Source organism: Arvicanthis niloticus, chromosome 21 (genome assembly GCF_011762505.2).
Source record: "Arvicanthis niloticus isolate mArvNil1 chromosome 21, mArvNil1.pat.X, whole genome shotgun sequence".
Classification (NCBI taxonomy): domain Eukaryota; kingdom Metazoa; phylum Chordata; class Mammalia; order Rodentia; family Muridae; genus Arvicanthis; species Arvicanthis niloticus.
Window position 1 is genome coordinate 49,422,989 of NC_047678.1, and position 23,357 is coordinate 49,446,345.

The window sequence follows — 23,357 nt, forward strand, 5'->3', positions numbered from 1 at the left end:
CAGAAAAAGCCTTTGAGGCCAATTGTAAAACTTGGAAGCTCAAATTGCTAAAAAGATACAATTGGCACCATTAATAAACACAAGGTTTAGTAAATAAGACTAATTGTCTTTTATTGTTATTTATTCATTGTTTTTTTTGAGATAGGGTTTTAATACGTTGTCCTGGCTGGCCTGGAACTCACTCTGTAGACCAGGCTAGCCTCAAACTCAGAGGGATCCATGGATTGCAGTACTTTGCAATCCCATGAATCTTTGCAATCCCATGAATTATCAAGCAGATTCCACAAGAACAGCATGCTTAAGTCTACCCCTCAGCCCACCCACTCCCTGGGAACTCTCCATGCACATCAGTGTACTGAAACGGAAAGACTTGCAGTAAAGAGCTGGCCCCTTCGGTACAGGCTGCCCCTCCTACACTCATCTCAGAACACATTTCTGTATTGAAGTTATCTTTGAACATCCGTGGGGAAGCCATCAGGGAAAACAGTTCACTCAGCTGCCAGGGATCATCTGCAGTGTGTAGAGACAAGGTCATGAGGCAAGCTGCAGTAAGCGGTCTTCAGAGAGGCCAGTGGGCAAGGTTGTAAGTATTGCCACACTTCTCCAACTGATTAATAAGACAGTGGCTCCACTGTGCAAGCCAGGTGATTTAGGACAAGCACCTGTTTTCCTGCTGGGAGTCTGGCGTTCAGATGAGTGCTATTGATGACCATATGGATGCTGATTTCTAATGGCTACTCCGGGCAGATAGATATCTTACCCACACTGCATGTTCCCTGCTGAGAAAACAGACACTATGGAACCTCTCTGCATTCCTTCCTACACATCCTTACAGACTCCTCCCATCTCTTTTTCATCTGGCTGCACATCCTTAAAGAATATTGGCTGTAAATTCAGTTACACATCAAGGCCTGGGAGTTTCAGTGAGTCCCTGAAGGTGACAGTGGTCTGACATAGCATGAAAATGACGTATATGTGCCAAAACTATTTACCCAGACTCAGGTACCAACCATGAATTTTACAATGATTATGATTGGTAATATGATGTATAAATAATCTAAAATAATCCATGAAATTGGGAGAGGGAGTATCTATGGAAACTAGAAAGTAGTGGCTGGAGAATATACTTCGAACTCCCTCGTTATTTAAAATAAAAGTCCCTTCCCTCATAGCTTCACTTACAGATAGGATAAAGAAGTATAGACTGTGACTTACAGCTTTATTCCAAATAGAAAGAGAGCTGCTTAACACAGCAGTCTGTCCCAAAGGATCCAGCCAGTGGGGAGGTCAGGGGACAGGGTAGGCAGAGGGGGTGGCTCTACTTCCCATGCCTTACACCAAATGTATACTCGAAAATGAACTTTTCCTAAGTGGTCTAGAAGTTCTGGTGGGCACAAAGACTCTACTGTTTCTCTACATGTCACCAACTCCTGGTACCATGTTTGGGCCTCAATCCTTTCTGTTCAGTGAACAAAGACACTGGTCGTCGCAGGGAGCCATGAGAAAGGGGCTCATCCTGCAGGATGGCTGAATCTCCAGGACTGCCAGCCTGGGAATCTGCATCTTTAAAAAGCTCCTTCATAGACACGAATTCTGCCCTATGTGGGAAAGCAGCAGCAGCAAAGCCAACATCCTTACTGCAAAGATGGGCATTCTGTGTCCTTGTTACCTGCTCCAGCATCTTGCTACTTTATAATACCCAGTTCAGTTTCCTCAGGGCCTCCCCAGGCTCACTGAGCCAAGTAACTAGACCACAAGACTTCCTCCCAAACCCTATCTAAAACCTTTCCTTTTAAGTTCCAGTTACTCAAAGTCATGGGTCAAAAAAAAAAAAAAAGTCAAAGACAAAAGGAGACGTGACTCTGATGTGCATGCTTCAGGGAAAGCATACAGTGCTTTACACTAACCTGCTTGTGGAACTAATCTGCAAACAAGCATATGGCATCCTTGAAGTGCAGACAATTTGACTAAATGATCTAGTTCTGTCTACTCTAGTAAGATAATACCCTGAAACACAGAAAAGAGGGACTTAATCTGCTTGTAGGAGCACAGACTGTGCTAGCAGTGATGTGTAGTGAGACCCTGTCTCAAAGGAGAAGAGAAAAAAGAAGGGAGGATATAGAGAAGAAGGAGGGGGGAAGGAAGGAGTAGTAGGAAGAGGAGGAGGGATAGGAGGAAGAGGAAGAGAACTGACACTATAAATATTTAATATCAAAATGCATAGCAATATAGAAAAAAATAAGAAAAACAGCTTGCCTGAGACATCGATCACATGGTAGTTCACAGTAACAATATTTACAAACACTTCCAATGTTTGTGCCAGGAAGAGAAAAGTTTTTGTGAGTCTTGGGTAAGCGATTAAAACAATCCAGAAACTGCCTGACAGAAAGACAATGTCAGCTAACAACTGTGTAAGAAAAAAAAACTAGGAAAGGTTCAGGAAGGAAGTCACAAGCTCCCCAAATCTGTGGTGCAACCATTCTCAGGGGTCATGCATGAGGTCTCATGAGGGCTTATATGACCAAGTTCAGTGGCTCTGACAATGTCCATCTGTCTCAGAACTTATGGACTGGTATCCTACATTATTTTCTTCTTGACAGATTACCTTGTCCTTGATCTACAGTAACAGTTCACCAGGCTCTTTAGTGTTTAGTAGGTAAAATTAACTAGAGTCACAAGAAATCAAGGGGCCCATTGCACAGGACCAGAGATGGACTGTACTGGTTTCACTTACTCGGTTTCTATATTTGGAGAGGCAGGTGCCTCTCTCCTCCTTTCCCGGGCTGCTAGCCTCTCTCCTCTCTGGCAATATTAATTCTCAGTCACAACTCTCTCCATCATTCCCCCTCCCCAGCATCCAGACGCCTGGTTCTTACTGATGGTATCTGAAGGGGCTCGGGACTTACTTGAGTTCAAGGGTGGCACTCTGCTGCATCTCTGTGAAGTTTCTTTTCTTGATAAGTCCCAGCAGAGATGAAATGTTCTGGTGCAGGTTCTGAAGAGCAGAAACAGGTGGCTGGAAATCTTCACGTGTGGTCTGATTCAGCGTTGCCACCTTTTCTGTGATTTCTATGGAGAAGATTCATCACTGAGTAAGTCTCTTCTGGGCAGACAATAGTGAATGGAAGTATGCAGAATGTTCTTTTGTGAGAACAGCTCTGAACATCTAGGCTGGGTTAGACCTCTAAACACCCTGTGCACCCATGTGTTCTCTGATATCCCCACCTCACCCACAAACCCATGAGGGTTGGCTCTGTGTTCCCTAACATGTTTCCCTGTGCCTGAGCAGACATAGACTTTGCAGTAATATCTCCTGTATAAAGCAGTGTCTACCTGGCATCACTCTTTCACCGAGCAATTCTTGTTCTGATCCTTTATTCCCCGTAAATCTCGTTAGCACTGCATTCTGTGCCTTGTAAGCCTCGCATCATAGTTCTGAATGGACAGCATGGATATTTTCTAGTAGTCAAGAAACTGACAACAGTGTGCTAAACAGCAAAAAAGGCCCGACTATGGAGTGGCAGAAGTACTCTGAAAGGGTGGTTGGTGCCAAACAGGAGCCCCAACCCTGTCAACTTTCTTGTGGGTAAGTGGCACAGATACAGCATTTCAACTTTGATGTAGCAAGAGTCAGGCATAATACAGAATAAAAAACGGGAAACACTGAAAGTCTGTGACCTGGACATTTCTGGATGCTTGTGCTATGGGATGTTCTAGTCCCTTAGCCCTAGGAAGCCCAGTCTCACGTTGTTCACACACGTCACATGGTGACCATGACACTTACTATCTATAAGCACAAGTCCCCAATGGAGGGTCTACCCACACTACCTTTGATGTTTGTGTGCAGCTGCTCGAGGAAGGTGGCCAGGGCTTGAGTCCTCTTGGAAGTTTTTTCTATCGCTGCGTTCACCTGCTGGTGGCCTCTTAACACTCTAGTGAGCTGAGCAGAGAGTAAGGACTCGGGTTAGTTAGCTGAGTATCACTCCCAGTTCTGAACTCTAGCCATTGCCTCTTTTAAGCAACAAAATATACTCAGAACTAAAAATATATATTATCATGAACTAAAGCTAATATTTCTGGGTTCCCATTTGGCTAGGTGGGGATGGAAATCAGTTTAGAAACATTCACTATGAGAAAAGACGTTTTACTTTTGTAAATAATCTAAATGACTGGCAGAGCGAGATGCTTCCTGTGTTTGCATTGCAGTGGTTCTTAACCTTCCTGTTGCTGCTGCAACCCTTTAAAACACACATTTTCTCACTTTGGAGTGACTCCTAGTCATGAAGTTACTATAACTGCAATCTCGTTATAAACTGCAATGTAAATATCTGTGTTTTCTGATGGTCTTAGGTGACCCCTGTGAAAGGGTTGTTTGACCCCTAAAAGGGGTCATGACCTACAGGTTGTGAGGCCCTGTCATATCATGGAAGCCCTCTATCCACATTAGCATCCAATTGTAGACAGTCACATGTCATTGAATGACAAATGACCCCTTAGTGTATCTACACTGCCTGCTTTGCCTGGGAAGTTGACTGAAGCAGACTGGTGTTCAGCAAAGGGCCCGGACTCCTTACCAACTCCATCACAGACTCAATTTGGGAAAAGGAGGATGGCTCAGTTATCTTATAGCCCCACTCAGGTTAAGAGAAGGCAAGCAGCTAAGCAGACCACCCTGTTCTTCCTCAGCACACATGGCAACAGTGACCAATCAGGAGCCTTTCCCACCGCAGCAGGGGAGCTCGTGGGGTTAGAACTGTCTGTTGATATGTATTTGTATCTGGTGTGCAGCTAGTCAGAGCCTCTAGAACCTGCCAGATGGGACCCAACAGCTCCCAGGGGCTGTGCTGGCAGGCTGGTGGGTGCTGGATCTTTGTGTAGAGAACATACCTCGTTTTGCAGATTTTTCGTCTGCTCTGTGATACCTTCAAGCTGGATTTCTGCTTGAATCTTCTTGGCATTTTCCTTTAATAAATAACTCTAGGAAAAACGAAAGGCAGACACTATATTGCTTAAAGCAATTATACTGCTTATTGTATTACATTTAAAATTGTTCCATTCTTCAGAGAATCCCTGGCTAATTCTTTTTGGTACACAGAAAGATATCCTAATTATTTTTAACAATTACTTAACAGAAAAGGGTTCATAATCAGTCACCATCAACCCCCAATTACAGCAATGTCCCTCTACACTGCCACCTCCTATGTGGCTCCCACACAGACATAAACTCAAGCTTTGGTCTCTTCAGCAGAATCTGAGACAGGTGGCATTTAGTAGACCAAATACGGTTTTATTTGACTATCAAAGTTATAAAATATTAACAATAATTGCCAAAACATAAAAGAGTGCTTACTAGGCTAACATAAGAGAGTGCTTACTAGGCTAAAATTAAAATGTATTCAGTAAGAAGGCTTTACAATGGTTTATAATTAAGTGTTTAACTCATTCTATTCCAACATTCTAACCTTGTTACTTGTGTGACTACTTAAACATTTCATAATGCTATAGAGTGATCACATTGCTATGTAGGAAGGGTATGGGTACGTTGCCCAGTTTCACTCTGTTGGAAAAAAAAAAAACAATTCTATTCACATTTCTACCCTCCAGAGAGTGTTGGATACAAACACAGAGCATTGTTAAGGGGATGACTGGGTAGATTACATTACAGCAAACCATTCAAGCTTAGTTAAAATCTGAACCAACTATTTAGTCACTTGATAAACTCAAAACACAGTGACCCAACTGGCAAAGCACACCACTTATTGATTGTATGTATGATGGTTGGACTAGGAATGGAAATGTTTTTTCCTTCCTGCCTTTTGTAGAATTTTCTAAATGAATATAGAATCTCCATCTTTCAAAAGCACATTTTGCTACATAAGAAAAAAGAATATCTCCTAGAGCTTATCAGCTCCTCCCCAGTATCAGTGTCTGAGTGTGAGTTTAGAGTGTGAGTGTAAATGTTGTGTGTGCATATATGTGAGTGTGTATATGTGTGAGCACATATAAGTGTGAGTGTATGATTGTGTGTATGTGTTCATGTGTGTATATGTGAGTGAGTGTCTGAGTGTATGAGTTCATGTGTGAGTGTGCATGTGTGAGTGTGTGTGCCTGTATGTGTGAATTCATGTGAGTGTGAATGTACATGTGTGAGTGTGCATGCAAGTGTGTGAATGTTGAGTGCCTGTGTGAGTGTGTGTGTGTGTGTGAGTTCATGTAAGTGTGAGTGTACATTTGTGAGTGTAAGTGTATGTGAATGTGCAAGTGTGTGTTTGAGTGCATTTGTGCATGTAAGTGTGTGAGTGCTTATATAAGTGTGTGTGTGAATGTGTGAGTGCATGTGTGAGTGACTGAACACACACTAAGGGGAAAGCTTCTACCTATAAACTAACAGTAGTGACCATCCCTCTTACTGCATGACATGGTGAATAGGTTATTTTAAATTATAATGTGGAGCTACAAAATATAATTTAGCAGCATGTTTCCAATTAGAATGAACATTCCAGAGGAGGGTGCTCCCTCTGAGTCAATTTCTTAATTTTCCTTGCTTTTCTGACCAGATCTCTTGATAAAACATAAACCAAAGATTGACCCTCAGAGACTTTAATAGTCAGTCGTCCGAGGACGAAGACTAATTTTTGTGTCCTGGAACTCTAAGTACAAATAGCAACACGTAACAGAAAATGGCTCATCTTTGGCATAAACTAACACTGAAGAAGACATGGTCCAGGTTTATTTCTAGTATTTGTACTTGAGACAGCTTTTTCAAATACCCAGAGGTCTGTCAAGGGGTGGGGAGTGCCACCTAATTCCAGAAGGTGGGACAAAATCCATGGGCAGAATACACAAAGGGGTTTCTGAGAAGCAACTCCATCAGAGCTCCCAGAGACCCCAGTGAGGTATGGAATGAAGTCACTGTCACTGGCCACTGGGGGACTGAAAGGTTGGGGAGACAAATGACCCCCACTCCTTCTCCCTCAGTGACAGATGTTCTTATCCACCATCTCTGTATGCCTGGTACCAACCTGGAAATATTTAGTTGTATTTTCCAGATTTTCCAGAATTCCATATGGAGCAGGGGAAACGCCCGTGAGGTTCAGAGACAGAACGGCATCGCCAACAGAATCCAGGTCATTTAGCAAAGCACCCACACAGTCATCATCACAGGCTTGAAGAGAACACAGGGAGAAAACAGAGCTAATGCAATAGGCTTTGATCCCTGAGCTACACAAGCGATGGTATTGTAAGGAGAACACACACTCAGGGCCCATGGACCAAACAAATCTCATTCACATTCCAGCCAGGGAGTCACAATTCTCAACCAGGTGACTGAGGCCCAGCAAAGTCACACCCTCAGGGTCACAAAGAAAGCATAGCTGAGCCTGAAGTGGCCCAGGGGTCAGTGCTCGTTCCTTCCACTTGAATCTTCATTCCTCTCAATGGGACTGGTTACAAGAATCCCCAGTTCCCTCCAGAGCCTTGTCTCCACAGTCAGGGTGTTCCAGGACTTCCTCCTCAAGCACAGAGGCAGTGAAGAACAGAATGGGGGCAATTTACTTATCACAAACACAGAAACAAAAGTGAAAACCTTTCCCAGTGAGTATCACAGGATAGCATCCCCATGGCCCTCTAAGACTTCCCAGAAGGACCTTGTCTTGCACTTGACAAGAGACATTCATCAGAACTGGAGGAAAACTAAAGAGACCTGAATTTGGACTATACAAAGGAAAACCCCACAACGATGTTCCCTCTTCCAGGCTGATTAATCCTTGGTTTCAGTAAAGGAACTATTGACACTGCTAAATGATACACAGTCAAGATTATTAGTTGGGTGCAGTACACACTCCTGTAATCGCAGTCAGTACTTGGGAAATTGAGGCAAAACTATGATGTTCAAAGCCAGCCTGGGCTATATCCCAAGAGTCTACCACAGTCAAAGGTGTCTTGGCCTAATCATACACAACTAAAGGTTCAATTCAGTAGATTTAACAGCAATATGCATTCAGGAAATGTCACAAAATGTAAAGTGAGTGAGGGCTGTAGTATCCCACTGACCCTGTAGGTGCCATAGCCAGGTCTCTCCTCAGTGAAGAAAACCCAACTTTAGGCATGAACACAAGGAGAATCACCTACAAACACAGTCGCTCTCCAACAGGATGTGTCTCGGCAGGCATTCCTCACAGTGGAGCCCCGTAGCTCCTGGCTTGCAGACGCACTGCCCAGATGCACGGTCACAGTCACTATGGACAGAGCCTTGGGGGTTGCAATCACACTTCTGGCAGCTGCCACCTGCTGCTTGAGGGTTACCGTGATAGCCCGCAGAGCACCTATGGGAAAGAGGATGGTAGGCACCGGACAGAGCAGTCTGTTCCAACCAGGTATACACACCAGCTCTGACCAGGGGCAATTACCCTTTTTTGCCAGACAAAAAGCGGAGCACACACTCACTTTAGGAAACCTTGCTATGGGATGGCAGTGTGGTCCCCATCTGTACAAACACACACACACACACACACACACACACATACACACACACACACACACACACGTGTAGTGACTCCCAGATTGCTATCATAAGTATATACCATATGCTATAAAAAGGGTGGGTGCCCCATCTGCTTCCTGGTGATAGGCCAGCGGCATACCTTTCACAGTGCTGTCCCTCATAGCCAGGGAGGCAGGCATTGCACCGGAAACCACTGTCACCTTCCAAGACACAAGTGGGGCTGAAACTGAAAGAAATGTGTTTTTCAAAGAGTTTCAGATATTGACTTCAAATATTTCTTGAATATTTATCTATCCTCACTGTTCAAAATGTTAAGTGCTTACATTGCATGGCTAGGTGAGTTAGAGCTTGAATCTATAGAATAAAAGGAACCTGGTTCCTTTTTGGCCATACCCTCTGCTTCCACAGGATAAGCTGTCATGTGCCACCTGGAGGCAAGAGTGGGTAACTGCAAACTACTAAAACCTCAACCCAACCTAGCAGGAAATCAGGTCTGGTTCCTTGCCCTGGAGAGTAAGCTAGAAGACTACAGCAGGAGTTACCAGCCCTGCACCACCTCTAGCACCTATCTCCTTAAATAATGAGGCTTCAAGGAAACACAAAGTATGTAAAAACTAAACCAAGCAATCTAGGTCCTCTCAAAGTTGTTCATTCTCGTGCCTCCTAGATAACTGCTAAGGGTTTGGGAGATGGTTAACCTTTCTTGATGGAAGAAGCAAACTCACTATCTAAGCAGTGTGGAAAATACATAAAGCAAATGGTGAAACAGGCATGTGTGCACGTCTCTGGGTACACATAGCCACTGTTCACGGATGTGGAATAGACATACAGGGTTTTTTTTTTTTTTTTTTTTCAGAATGTTGCCACATTGTCTAGTCAATAGCACAGGCAGTGCCACGGCCTCCAGATAAGTTATTGACTGACGGATACACATCATGTATCTTTTTCTCTGGGCTCATGTATTTCATCCTGGGCATATGTAGACACAACCCTGTTTTCTTACATCGTAAAGGAACTGTATTACCCAGCAGAGCACATAGCTGAGAGCCAAACTTTGCCTTGGGAAATCCCAAAGGCCTATTTTCAAACTTGGTTCCATTCTAACACTCAAGCCCAACACGATGCTTTCCTTTTGTAGAGATCCTATTCAAACAGCCCCGAGAATGCACACTTCCCCATAACATGTGCTTTACCTCCCCACGGGGACAACATTAACAGAGAGCACTCAGAGCCCCTTAGAAAGTGAGGCCAGAAACAGAGGCAGCCCCCATATGTGAACAGAGCTGCTGTGTCCTGCTGCCCCAGCACAGCCTTACCTGAAAGGGGGGTGATGAGGGCAGGTGCACGGGGTACAGTCTCCAGCCAGCCCAGTCACCTTCCCATAGTAGCCAGGAGCGCACAGCTCGCAGTGGTCCCCAGTTGTGTGGTCTCCGCAGTTCTGAAGTTCCATATTTCAAAGGAGGAACAATGGAAACAGTTAGACATGAACGTCACTGGTGATGGTTCTATAACCAACCGTACTTCCGATCAGTGAGGTGTACTTTAATTCTTAAAGAAAAACGGGACATTTTTCTTTATATTTCCTAGGACTCTGGAAACTTTTCCAGATCAGTGACCTTTACTTTCCATAAGACTATATCAAGTCACATAGCTTAGAAATTGCTGATACATTCTACAGAAGGAGAACAGATCCAGGACCCAAAAGCAGTCAGAACTCAGATCCTCAAAATACAGATCTAAAGTAGACAGAGACCCAACAGTGTGTCCACTTGCCGGTTAGGGCTTGATGTGGTTTAAGTGAGAAATGTCTTGTTCATTCAGGTGCTTGGGTCTCCAGTTTGCACTGTTGTATGAGAAAAGCTTAGAGAACATGGAACCGTGCAGTAGGAAACAAGTTGCTGGGGCTGGCCTTTGAGAGTTTATGGCCTCGCTCCATTTCCAATTCACTCTCTGTTTCCTGTGTATGGGGACATGTGATCACTTCCTACTCTGGCTGCCTACTGCCATGACTCCTTTGCCATAAGGACTCCCCCCTCTGGAACTGAAACTCAAAATAACTCTCCCTTTTGTTACCTCACAGTAACAGAAAAGTAACTAATTAATTCAGGCTTCAGCATTCACAGGCAGGCAGCTGTGGTGGCTGAAGAGAATGAGCAGGTGGCTTAGGAGTTCACCCGTGGAGGGAGGACACTCACGGCAAATTCTTGTAACAATCAAATAAACATCAGTTAAAATATGATGTCAGTAGTTGAGCCAGAGACCTTACTACCAAAAAAAAAAAAGTATATAGATGTATGTTTAAGCTCAAAGTGCAAGCAATTTTCATCACCAATTCTATTTAAAATCCACACGGCTCCATCCCTCCACATTTGCTCTGCCCCTGTGCACACAGCATGTATGATGATGCAGCTGAAGAGGAGAGGCAGCAAAGCCAGGAGTCCCTGGACAGGCAGCCACCCTTGCTCTGCCTTTTCCCCTTGACAGCAAGAAACGACAGAGCAAGAAATATTTTAAAACTACGTTTAAAGACTCTTCAACTAGAAAACACTTAAACATTTTGTTTCTGTTTCAACTGGTAAAGATAGGTTTTCTTAGGATCCACTTGGCCTCTTAAATGAGTCTCCCTTCAGAGGGGGTATTTGCAACCTCTTCAAAAATGAATTGCAATAAATACTTGTTTCGCCCACATAGTATGTCGCAGACAAGGGCCAAGTACTAGAAGATGAGACAGGATGGAAACAGTTCTAGGTGTTCTCCAGGGAGTCTCAAGTCCAGCATGAAGCAGCACCCCAACAGACAGTGGATTCTGGCCTCCTATTGGCTGTCATTCTAGAGAGTGAGCCACCTAGGAGAGTGGCAGAGACATAAGGACTTGCTACTGAGGACTAGAGTTGAGGAGGCATCAGTTGCTGAGGGAGACTCAGGAACAACACCCGACCGGTTACCCATTGATGTGCCTTCTAGGTAGAGATGGCAGCAAGGACCTCCTGGAGGTCCCTGGCGGGCCTGCCTGGTCCCTAGTCTTCTCCCTTTAAGTTACACTGATAAAGGATAAAGTTAGGTCAGTTCCCACCCAAGCAAACATACCAGACACTTTCCAGTTTCAGGGTCGCAGACATCACTGTGGTTGTTGCAAGTGCAGGGCACACAAGGAGCCAGCAGAGGGCGGGGTCCCCTGCCTCCACTTTCTGGGAGCTTCCCTCTGTGGTACCCAGGAGCACAGTCCTAAAGAAATGCAAAAGGAACAAGAAAGTGGACCCTGGTTAAAATCTTGGCACAGGGTAAAAACCCTTCTCCAGCAAAGACAGATGGCTAGCATCACATGACAAGTGCCACACCCACTATCGGGAGGAAAAACACAAATCACATTCACGCTAAGAGCTGAGCATGCTAGCTCGTACCCACAATCACACCTATAGGGAAACTGAGGCAGACAGACTCCTGTGAGTCCAGCCTAGGCTACGGAGTGGGTTTCAAGCTAGCCAAGGCGATGGAGTGAAAAAAGAAAACCTGTCTCAAAACACTACCACCAACAAAAGCAAAACTCCCAACTCTGCACAAAAGCCAAAGTAACAAAGCAGAACACATGTTGGGCCAGTGCTTGTGTGTAGCCGGTAGAGAGGAAAGAGTGTGCAGGCTCCTCCAGAATGAAAAGCACCATTAGCTCCGACCAGCAAGTCTACTTCTGGTGGGCTCAGAAGAACGACAGGAAGAAACTGGAAGAGGCATTCACCTTCCCTTCCCCACAGCAGCATCCACAGAAGCAACCCAAGGCCCCACAGAAAAACAGAGAATGTGTCCAAATGTTGGAATATCATTCAGCCTTCAGAAGAAAGTCTAGCATGTGTTAAACATGGAGGAAGCCCGAAGGCATTAAGGCGCTAAGTAGAGAGGGAAGCCACAAAAGCAGAAATACTACAGCATTCCACTCATACGGGGAGCTAGGAGTAGTCAGAGTCCCAAGGAGCAGCAAGCAGGTGGAGAGCTGAAGTGAGGGCTTGCTGAAGAGATGCAGGTTCAGACTGATAAGAAAAAGGAATGTTCTAAAGAACAATTGTATCCCCAGAACTGTGAACATATTGCACACTGCCAGATCCTACACTCAGAAGTTGGTGGAGTCAATAAATCTGAATTTAAACAAAAATTAAACATTTTTAAATTTTAAAAAGCCAGGTTGTAGATGCTCTTGTGTTCTGTTCCCCCATACAGGATTGCTGTAAATGAGCATATTCCAGCTTGAAGTCAGGACACAGACATGAACTGAAGGTGACCGTTTCCTACCTGACAGGAGTGTCCAGCAGTGCCAGGAGGACAGACACAGAGCTCCAACAGCGAGGCAGCCTCGCCCTCAGGGGGCCCCTCTACAGCCTTCCTGCCAACTTCCATGGAGATGTTGGCAATTCTGAGGCACCATTGTGAAGAGAGGCAGGAAAAGAAGCATTAACAAAGAGACAAACTTCTGGAAACATTGTGCAAGGTTTAGTATTTCCATCTGTCTTGAGCCCCAGACCTCTCCCTGTGGAGTAGTTCTGACAATTGCAAAGCATGTCAGTGTACAGGAGAATGTGGTTACAGAAAATATATCCAAGTGTGAACACCTTCAAGACCCTGCCAGGACTGCTCTGCCCAACACTGAATATATTTCCTTATGGGATATCAGATGATAGCCCATAGGTATCATGGGAAGTAGCACTGTCCTTAGACATGGTTCCAAAAAAAATAAGAGAGAGAGAGAGAGAGAGAGAGAGAGAGAGAGAGAGAGAGAGAGAGAGAAGGAGGAGGAGGAGGAGGAGGAGGAGGAGGAGGAGGAGGAGGAGGAGGAGGAGGAGGAGGGAAGGAAGGAAGGAAGGAAGAGAAAAGAGAAGAGGGAAAAACAGCTTAGATTTTAGGGGTCTAAGTAGTCTTTATAAAAAATGTTCTATTTCATCTAAGATTCCACCATGTTGAACTTACGATAAGCCCTGTTGCCATGGCAGGTGGATAGTCATAGTTAACATACTCTGTTTTATAATTATAGTGTGATAGCCCTGATGGAATACCCCACAAGGCTGCCATGTCCATAACATGGTCCCCATCTGGGGACATGCTTTTGAGGGGACATTTTACCCCCAACTCCCATCCAGGCTCACTCGCTTTCTACTTCCTGGCTGCTATGAAATAAGCAGCTAGTATGTGATGGAGCCAGCCGAGCACAGATGCAAACCTCCTCAACTATGAGCCTCTTGAAGTTTGGATGAGAAATAGCCCCCCACAGGCTCCTATATCCCCTGAGGGTGGCACTGTTGGGGAGACTATAAAGCCTTAAGAAGTATGAGTACAGCCTTGCTAGAGAGAACATATCGCTGAGGCTGGGGGTGGGCTTTGAGGGGGTGACAGCCTCACCCCACTTCTAGTTCCCATAGCATCTTCTATGTGGTTAAGCTTTCTAGGTGCCTGTGTTCATGACTCCCTGCCATTATCCAGCCCTATGGAACCGTAAACCAAAATAAGCCTTTCTTCTATAGTGTACATTGGGTCAGAGTGTTTATCACAGCAACAGAAGAGCATCTACTATAGAACCAAAACGAACCTTTTCTCCTCTTAACATGTTTCTCTCAGGCGTTTTATCCTAGCAACAAAACACTAACAGGCCATCAATATTGAACAAGGTTTAGATAAGGGTCAGAGATATATCTATTAATAACAATGTAGGTCATTGGAGTGAGGGGACAGATCTTCCACTTCTGCATCAGATCATGAAAACAGGCAACGTTCTAGAAGCTTCCAAGTACCTGCTTTGCTGCAGTCCTTGGCCGTATGATGCTTTGATGAGGATGTACTCAATATTGCTAAGGACGGACATAAAATCAGAGTGCGTGACATGTTTCTCAGACACAGAGTTAAAATATTTCCAAAACTCCTGTGGACGAGAAATGTGACCAATTAATTCAAAGTTAACATCTTCACAGACATACAACCCTGGAGAACATACATAGCTCTTTCGTAGACAGCTTCAGACATCAGCCTTTCTCTGGGTAGATTAATGAACTGATAAAGGTTGGCTGTAACCTAAGAGGCAGTTGTCATACACAAGGATAAGACACATCCTGGGCAGGGCAGGGCAGGGCAGGGCAGAAAGATACATGGTTTCATCACGAGACTAGAAACAGTATACAATGTTAAAGCCTAAGAGTTGTTTCTGGGATTTTCCATTTAGTATATCTGGACTTCAGTTGGCTTGAACATCCAACACTGTGGAAAGCAAAGCTGTAGATAGGCAACAACTACTGTAGATTGGCTTTCAGGAAGCCATGAAATATGAATCGCTCTTAGAACTCTCTCTCTAGGCCCACTGGAAGCTGTTTCCCCAGGCCTCCTGGGTCTGGGCTTTTGCTACCCTGACAGCAAATTTGCATCTTTAAGGAAGGCACATGGGACAACCATACATCACCTCTTTCATCCCCACTTCGTAATCCTGTCTCACTCCATTCTCTGGCGCTGGGGCATCCATATAAATGATGTGCTTCCTGGCCCGACCTCCTTTGATGAGGACTTGAGGCTCATAATTGGATGTTCCGGTGCCAATGGTAGAGTAGAAAGCCACGCTGTACTGCAGTTTCCCACCATAGGCCAAGAGCTAACAAACAACAAACTCACGTTATTCCTCTGGGGCAGCCTTAGTTTAAGGACACTTTACGGAAAGCTTGTCATTACAGGAAAGGCACTACTCATTACAATGTATCCAATGGTGAGTGTGTCGCCTGGAATCTGCCTCCGCCTAATTCTGCTTATTAATGGTCTGTGAGATAGACTGAAGCTAGTCTAGTGATTCCACCAAACACAGTCTGAGAAGAAACCACTGAGGCAAGGATTCTAATTTCAGGCTCTTTGAATTAAAATCATCCGTATCTATAGGACCACTGGAGTAGTTTTTTTTTTTTTTTTTTTTTTTTTTTAAATTTAAAGATCAAAGTGAGCTCACATGGTGGCGTAGGTCAGTTATCCTAGTACTTGGGACACTGAGGCTGAGGATTGGAAATTATAGCTAGCCTGGACTAACACACTGAACTGTATCTCAGAAAAACCGGAATAACATAAAGATCAGAGTGAGTTTAATTCATGTTCTCTTAAGCAAGGCGCTGTACCAAAAGCCTTCTATCACCTTCATAGGAGGTGGCTTGCCAACTGACTGTTCCTTTCTTATACGAGGGCCCCAGGTCAGATCTAGCCCTGCCACTGGTAACAACACTATAGACTTCTTGAATTATTGCTTTAGAAAAGAGAAAAATAATGCAAATTAATGAAACTATAAAAGCTTTAAAAATTAAAACATCTGAAAATCCAAGCCTTTGTGGGGATTTTTATAAGCACAGAACGCCTCCACCTTCACTTAGAAGAGTGATTGGATATCCAAATCCTTTAGTGATGGGCAGAAGAAGGACTCTGATTCTCTCTCTGGGAACGGGAGGGGGCTAGGCTGTGTGTGCTCACCTGATCTCCCTGGAACTGCTTTGGGAGCCGCCAGTAAAATGGCTCTGAATAGATGTGTTGGCGGACAGTCTCTGCATCCAGCAAGGTGTCAGGAGGCTGGAAGTGTACGCCTTCAATTGTGCCCTGGAGGTTGCTCTGTGAAACCACGTGCAGGAGGGGCTGATCGGAGGCGAGGGTTACCTAGGGATGGGAAGAAGAAAGATGTGCTTCACATTAGGAGTTAAGGTCCCATAACTCAGTGGTTAACAGCACTTGCTTGTTGTGTAAGCATGAAGACCCGAGATGTAATCTCCAGCACTCTTGTAAAACACCAGGTGTGGCTGCATGCCGATCTGTAACCCCAGGGCTACGGGGTTACAGAGACAGAGGGATAGCTGTGGCTTCAGGGCTCCTAACCGACTTCAAGTTTAAGGAAAGACTCAGGCTCTAGGGGATATAGTGGAGAGTAACAGAATAGGAATATTCAACATCCTCCTCCAGCTTCTGCTCATGTGCAACACACACACACATACACACAAAGACACACACAGAGATACCACAGACACACAGAGAACACACGTAGACACAGATACACACACAGACATATACACACAAACACCACAGACACATATACACCACAGATACACAGACACACGCAGACACACACACAGACACCACAGACAAACACACAGACACTACACAGACATACACACACAGAGATACACACAAAGATACACACAGAGATACCACAGACACACAGAGATCACACACAGACACAGATACACACATAGACATATACACACAAACACCACAGACACATACACAGACGCCACAGATACAGAGACACACACAGACACCACAGACATAAACAGAGACACACACATACACACCACAGATACACAGACACACGCACACACACAGACACACACACACAGACACCACACAGACACTAGACATACACACCAAAGACACACACACACAAACACACACAGACACCACAAACACACACCCAGAGACACACAGACACCATACAGACACAGACAGTAGACATACACACCACAGACACACAGACACCACACAGACACAGACACACACACACACACACACACACACACACACACACAAAACCCAGATCTGATCTGCAGATTCTCCCAGTGGTCCCCAGATGAAAAGCTTCATTTTAATGCCAGAGAAAAAGGACTTTTCATTTAGACTGTAGGCCTGGATCAGGATGGCCAGAGGCACTGTAACGGATTAGGTTCAAGCTATTGCTACGCTCAGCATCAACAACAGGAAGTACATCTTGGAGATGCTGTAGTTATTTCTTATTTCTAAGAAAAGCCTTCAATGGATCAGCTAAAGGTGGGCATAGATTGCCTTTATCTTTGTTTATATCACTGGATCCCAGAAGTGGTCAGAGGACTCTGACTCATACAGTAAGCAAATCACTGTCTTAGAATTTCTGATGTCTTTGTTCTCTCCCAATGCCCACCTGATTCCCAAAGGCAAGAGGGCGGAAACCCTTTCATTCTATATATGTGACTTACTGGAGTCCTCACATAACCCTTCAACTCCGAGCAGATCTGCGATAGACCAAAGCAGAAACAGGGGCTGCAGCCTAGAGGGTTGTCCCCTCGCAAGGCAAAGGTGCCAACTCGGCACTTATCGCACTGGGGTCCCAGGACATTCTCCTAAAGGGTGAAAAGAAAATAAATGAATTCCTGAGAGGGAAGAAATGTGACTTTATGCACACAAAGAGACAAAATAATAAGACACACTGACAAAATAATAAAACATGCATTACTAAACTCAATCTTTGGTGGCCATGCCTCTCATGGAAGTCAGACACTCAAAACTCCAGAGTTATGACTGAGGGTCAAAACTATGGTGGAAGAAACTGCAAATACGTATTTGCTAATGTGAATCTTCATGGTCTCTAGATGATGCTAAGGGCCTCCAGACAAAACCCCAGGCTAAGTGAAGGCCAGCCAGGTCTGACTGACTGGAGCTAGGATGTTGCTAGGAGACATGGCAAGACACTTACAAAATGAACCTCTGTGAATCCTTCCTTCATCACTGCTATCCCTACACCAATACCCCAGCTTCAGGCTGCCACCTCCTCCTCCTCACAGAGACTAGAGAAAGTGGCAGTGATCTGGCAACAAAGCATGCTGGGAAAACCTTCGGACACACGTGCAAGTCAAATTAAACTCCTACCTCGTGGAAAATTATGGTACATAGTTTCCCTTTACTTTAGCAAGCACAAAGAACTATCACCAGTCCCAAAGCATAGCTGTAAACCCCCCAAATCTTCCCCAAAGCCTTGCTTGCTACTTTGTTTCTTCAAGAATGAATGGCTACCTAATCCATGGGTGCATGCTAGGAAACACTGTCTTCAGAGAAGTTCAGTCACCAAACACTTGTAACTGGTAAAATTCTGTTTCAAGGCTCTTTCATCATTTCAAGAGAGAACACTGTGACTTGTTACAATAATTTTAAATGTGTTTTTCCTTTCTTGGTCCCAGCTTTCGGAATGACAACTCTGAGACTAATTATTTATTATTAAAGGTCTATGCCATAAGCTTTGGCTCATTCCCCAATGAGCTCTTCACTTACTTAACCAATTTAAACTATTCTATGTCTACCATTTGATTGGTTAACCTTTCCTTCAGTTCTGGCCTGCTTCTTCCTTCTTGTCTCCTCAGCATCTTCCTCAGCATCTTTCTGAGTTTCTCTACCTGCTGGTTTACATGCACCTCCTCTGCCTGTCTCCCTTAGTCACTCATCTCATCTCTTATCTCTCACTGTTTCCCAGAATTCTCTCTTCCTGCCCGTGTCCCACCTCCTATTTCCTATGTCAGCTTATTAGCCATCAGCTTTTTGATTGATAGGTGATATCAAAGTATGAAACCATCTGAGAGAGTGTTTGAAACTGTCCTTCTAATCATTAGAATCTATGGAAGTAGTCAGAAGCCCTGTAGTAGGAAAGAGGAGGACAGGAGAAGGAAACTGAGGCTTGAAGATCCACAATACCTTGCAGGAGCAGGTGCCACCATCCTCTGAGCAGCTGCAGAGACCCTGTTCCAGGTCACAAGTGTCAGCCAGTGTCCCCCTCAGATCACAGTCACAGGGAACACAGTCAGGAAAACTTCTGTAGCCCAAGGAGCACTGATGGCAGCTCTGCCCACCAAACCCTTCTTTGCAGGGGCAGTGGCCAGAGAGAACATCACACTGGGGACTTGTGGAGCCCACAACACTACAGTTGCAAGCCTGGGAGAGAGAGAAAGAGAGAGAGGAGGTAAATATAAATACAAGGGCAGAACTTATATCCTCAGAAAGTACAGAAACTCAGACACCAGAGAAACACCGTCTGGGACAATAACGTCGGTAAATTGACCTTGAGCTGTTCCTAAGGGGAGCTGTCCTGCCAGGAACCATGGGACAAGGGTCCCATGGCAGGGCCTGTGTGTACATTAGTGACACCAACACAGTAACTCTGAACTAGAATTAAATCTAATGGTGCAATCAGCTCAGCAAAAATATTTTAGAGGAGAAGTAATGTCCCCACTACTCTGAAGCCCAATTATGCCTAATTCTAAGCTAATTGATTACAGGACAATTGAGCTCTCAGATTCAACCTAATTCTCTAATGAAATTATTGAAAACTCCACTGGAAAATATAGACTAAAGCATAAAATATAGACTAGACTAAAGAATATTTAAAGGTCACTATATATCTATATAACTATATATCTCTAGATAAGTAGATAACTGTATATAGTTATATAACTATATAGATGTATATATCTACCTATCAATTTCACAGCTAAATTCTTGAAAAACCTCAAAATAAGAAATTTGAAAGATGCTAACTCTCCTGCATTATTCCAGAGACCATTACTTACATATTTATTTATTAAAGGGGGGGGTTCTTCATAGTCTAGCTCCCCAGACTATCCTATAACTAAACCCAAACAATCCCCCTGACTAAGCTCCTTAAGTAGCCAGGACTTCAGGTGCATGACCAGTGCTCCAAGTTGTACAGATTTTAAATATGAACCACGGCAATACAACTGCTTAAAGCCAGGAGACAGCATAATAGGCAGTTTGCGGCAAGGAAGAACTACTCATTCCAGCGCCGTGGCAGCACCCACCTGGCACCCTTGTTCCAGGTCCAGACCCCAGAATGCCTCTTCACATTCCTCACACTTCAGACCCTGAGTATGAGGGGGGCAGAGACACTCTCCAGAATCGGGGTCACAATTATTCTGAGTATGAGCACAGTCACAGGCTGAAACAAAAGAAGCATCACAGACTCAGAAGGGGGATGTGACCCAAGCGAGACAATTTGATAGCACAATTATTATTAATAATTGGAACCACTATTAAAAGAGATACCAAAACCTCTTCATCTATCCCTGAAGTAGCACAGATACCTGAAGGACAGAAGAACAGAAAGCAGGAGCTCTCAACCTGTGGGTCGCAACACTGATGGAGGTCAAACAACCTTTTCACAGGAATCACATATAAAACATTCTGCATATAGATATTCTATATTGCAATTTATAACAGTAGCAAAGTTACAATAGCAAGGAAAATAATTTTATGGTTGGAAGTCACCTCCATATGAGGAACTATATTAAAGGTTGACCGCACTAAGGAGGATGAGAACCATGGCTCTAAGGCATTGACTTCTTATCAGCTGCCAATTGTGTTAGATGTGACCCACCCTAGTCCTTACAAAAGCTTCTGGGCTGCAGTTAGGGTCTCAAAAACTAGAGCTAGGGTCACATAACAAGCAGGTTGGGAGCCAGGACCAAAGTGAGTGCTCACATCCTAAGAGAGGTTAGAAAAAGAAAACAGGTACAGAGCCCCACCGTAAGGACAGGAGAAAAGTAACGTTCACAGAAGTTATTATGACACCAAGAAAGGGGACAGGGCAAGTTTCACGGGGAACATAAGGTACTCCAGTGCTTACGTGTGCAGCCACCATCCTGGAATGCATAGAAGCCATGTAAACACCTGTCACACTGTTTTCCAGAGACACCTGGTACACAGTGACACTGTCCTTCCTCTGTGCAATTGTCAGATATGGAGCCTTCCACACTGCAGTTACAGGGCACGCAGCCAAGCCCTGTGTCCAACCCATAATAGCCAGACTGTGTCACAAAAGAGGAAGAACCATGGGGTTAGCGGCCTATACACACAATGGAATGTTTTTGAAGTCACAGGCAAGGTGTTTCTCGGAATGGCAGCACACCCCTGTTCCTGGGCACACTGCATGCATGTTCTGGGCACACTGTGTGCATGTTCTCTTGATCGGGAAGGCACAGCATAGGGTGGCCAAGCCCAGGGGTGAGCCCTTCCCATGTGAATTCAAGTGCCCGAGGACCCAGGCTAAGTTTCGATTCTAAACACTGGCAAGTCATTGAATAGCATGCTATGCCCAGTAAGCATCTTACCAGGCACTGGTCACACTGCTGTCCTGTCACGTGAGGTTTGCAGTCACACAGTCCAGTTTCCAGGTGGCAGATGCCAGAAAGGGAGCCGTTCTCGTGGCAGTTACAGGCTAGGACACACAAGACACGTGAGAGATACATTTATTTACTTAACCATAATTTGAGTAAAAGCCCTTTAATTTCCTAAAGAAAAGGCTTAAACATTCAACATACTGGATTACAGAGCTAATATACTTCACAGACAATGAGAGTCCTGTCAGTGTGGGAGCAATCTCAGAAGCAGAGGTGTTGGCCCTGGACCTGAAGATTTGACAGCCCGAGAGAGATCTGGCTGGCTGATCCACATTTCCCAAGAACCTGGCTTCCCGCCAGCCATCGGTTTTCCTTAATATATGTGGGGCAATGCCCCCGTTTTGCCTGAGATCCTGAGAGACACAACCCTGCTGCTCTTTAGAAAGGACTTACTCTTGCATCCCATAGCCTGACTCTGAACATGACTCCTACCTCCCCAGCACATGGCCTGCTGGCTAACAACACACAGATAGCTGCTCTCTAGCTGGAGCTCTCCTGGCTTGCCCTCTCTCCTACCCCTCCCCCTCCTTCCTTTCTCCCTTTCCTTCCCTCCCTCCCTCCCTTCTCCCCTGTCTTTTTGACAGATTGTTCCAAAGTATATCCCCCTGGCACCCCCTCTTCTATGTCCTCTCTTTCCCTAGTATCAACCTCAACTCTAATCTTCTGTCCTCCTGGACGCTTATGTGCTGATGCATCACTTTTTAAAGCCTCTGGGACACTCCAAGTGTTAAATTCATTGAGGAGATTTTAGTATTCACCATGCAGGATCTTTCTGCAGTATTTGACCCATCTACCACCCACTCTCAGTATTTGAAATTAAGGTTTCCATGTTGCTCAAGTTCAGGTTGATGAACCAAAGTCATGCTCTCTTCATCTAATGTGGGCCTACAATTTTATTTTTCTGTATGATTGGCACCACCTCGTCTCTATGCTGCGATATAAGACCAAGGTTTACCTGGAATTATCAAAATATACAAGTGGCATTATTATCCGTGCATCCCTGCCTTGAGACAGTTCAAAAAACCAGACCTACACAAGGTCAAGATAGCAGAAATGGCAGCATGGCCCAGAGAGGGGACCATGCAGCTAAGTTAGCAGCTGATGGCTACTAGAAAGCTTTCTTCTTTGCTACCCGAACTTCGAGCTTGGGTGGATGACCCCAAGTTCACCCACACAGCAGCAGCACTGAAGAGACTCCATGTGATTAAAAGCAGAGTGCAGGAAATTGGGAGGGAGATGTGTCACAGGGAGATGGGAGGGGTTGAAGAGGATGAAAGGAGTTGGAGGGGAGGGAGTGGGGACTAATGTGATACATTGTATGCATGTTTCAAACTCTCACACAATAAAGCTTTTCTTAACTATGCAAAAATACAAACACTGAGCGCTTCAGTATCTGCCCCAAAGCTTGAAAACCTCAGGCACAAGCAACTGACTGTCTCAATGAGTAGTTCTACGTGATACCTAGTTTCAAGGCTCCAAACAGAAATTAGCAAATCGGGGGGGGGGGGGGGGGGGGGTCAAGTAGTGCATGAGCAGACCACCAGGGTTGTGCCACCACCATGCTGTCAGAAAGTGAACCTGGTCCTTGACCATGAGGGATAGGAATTTTCTACACTTCTGACCTTTAGAGATAACCGCTAGTTAAGCTGCTGTAGAATACAGAGTATTGGGTCTATGTCTGATAATAGGAGACCCATCATCAGTACATAAGACAGATTCAAGATAAGGTCTCTGTGATGGGCTCATGTTGGCCCAGGGAGTAGCACTATTAGGAACTGTGGTCTTGTTAGAATAGGTGTGGCCTTGTTGGTGGAAGTGTGTCAATGTGAGTGTAGGCTTTATTACCCTTATCCTAGCTCCCTGGAAGCTAGTCT

General features: G+C 44.8%; 1 protein-coding gene across 1 annotated transcript in view; it reads right to left on the bottom strand.

The window, feature by feature from the left end:
* Nucleotides 1-23,357, bottom strand: part of Lama1 (laminin subunit alpha 1) — a 124,928-nt gene that overhangs the window by 34,443 nt on the left and 67,128 nt on the right. Inside the window, exons 20-36 of the mRNA XM_034484107.2 lie at nt 21,415-21,521; nt 20,931-21,111; nt 20,107-20,243; nt 18,986-19,222; nt 17,500-17,643; nt 15,974-16,153; nt 14,934-15,119; nt 14,275-14,402; nt 12,785-12,905; nt 11,591-11,728; nt 9,820-9,941; nt 8,643-8,729; nt 8,131-8,324; nt 7,023-7,165; nt 4,888-4,977; nt 3,829-3,940; nt 2,907-3,069 (exon numbers count right to left, since the gene is read on the bottom strand). Coding sequence (XP_034339998.1) covers nt 2,907-3,069; nt 3,829-3,940; nt 4,888-4,977; nt 7,023-7,165; nt 8,131-8,324; nt 8,643-8,729; nt 9,820-9,941; nt 11,591-11,728; nt 12,785-12,905; nt 14,275-14,402; nt 14,934-15,119; nt 15,974-16,153; nt 17,500-17,643; nt 18,986-19,222; nt 20,107-20,243; nt 20,931-21,111; nt 21,415-21,521 — 2,470 coding nt within the window. The remainder of the gene's footprint in view (nt 1-2,906; nt 3,070-3,828; nt 3,941-4,887; nt 4,978-7,022; nt 7,166-8,130; nt 8,325-8,642; nt 8,730-9,819; nt 9,942-11,590; nt 11,729-12,784; nt 12,906-14,274; nt 14,403-14,933; nt 15,120-15,973; nt 16,154-17,499; nt 17,644-18,985; nt 19,223-20,106; nt 20,244-20,930; nt 21,112-21,414; nt 21,522-23,357) is intronic.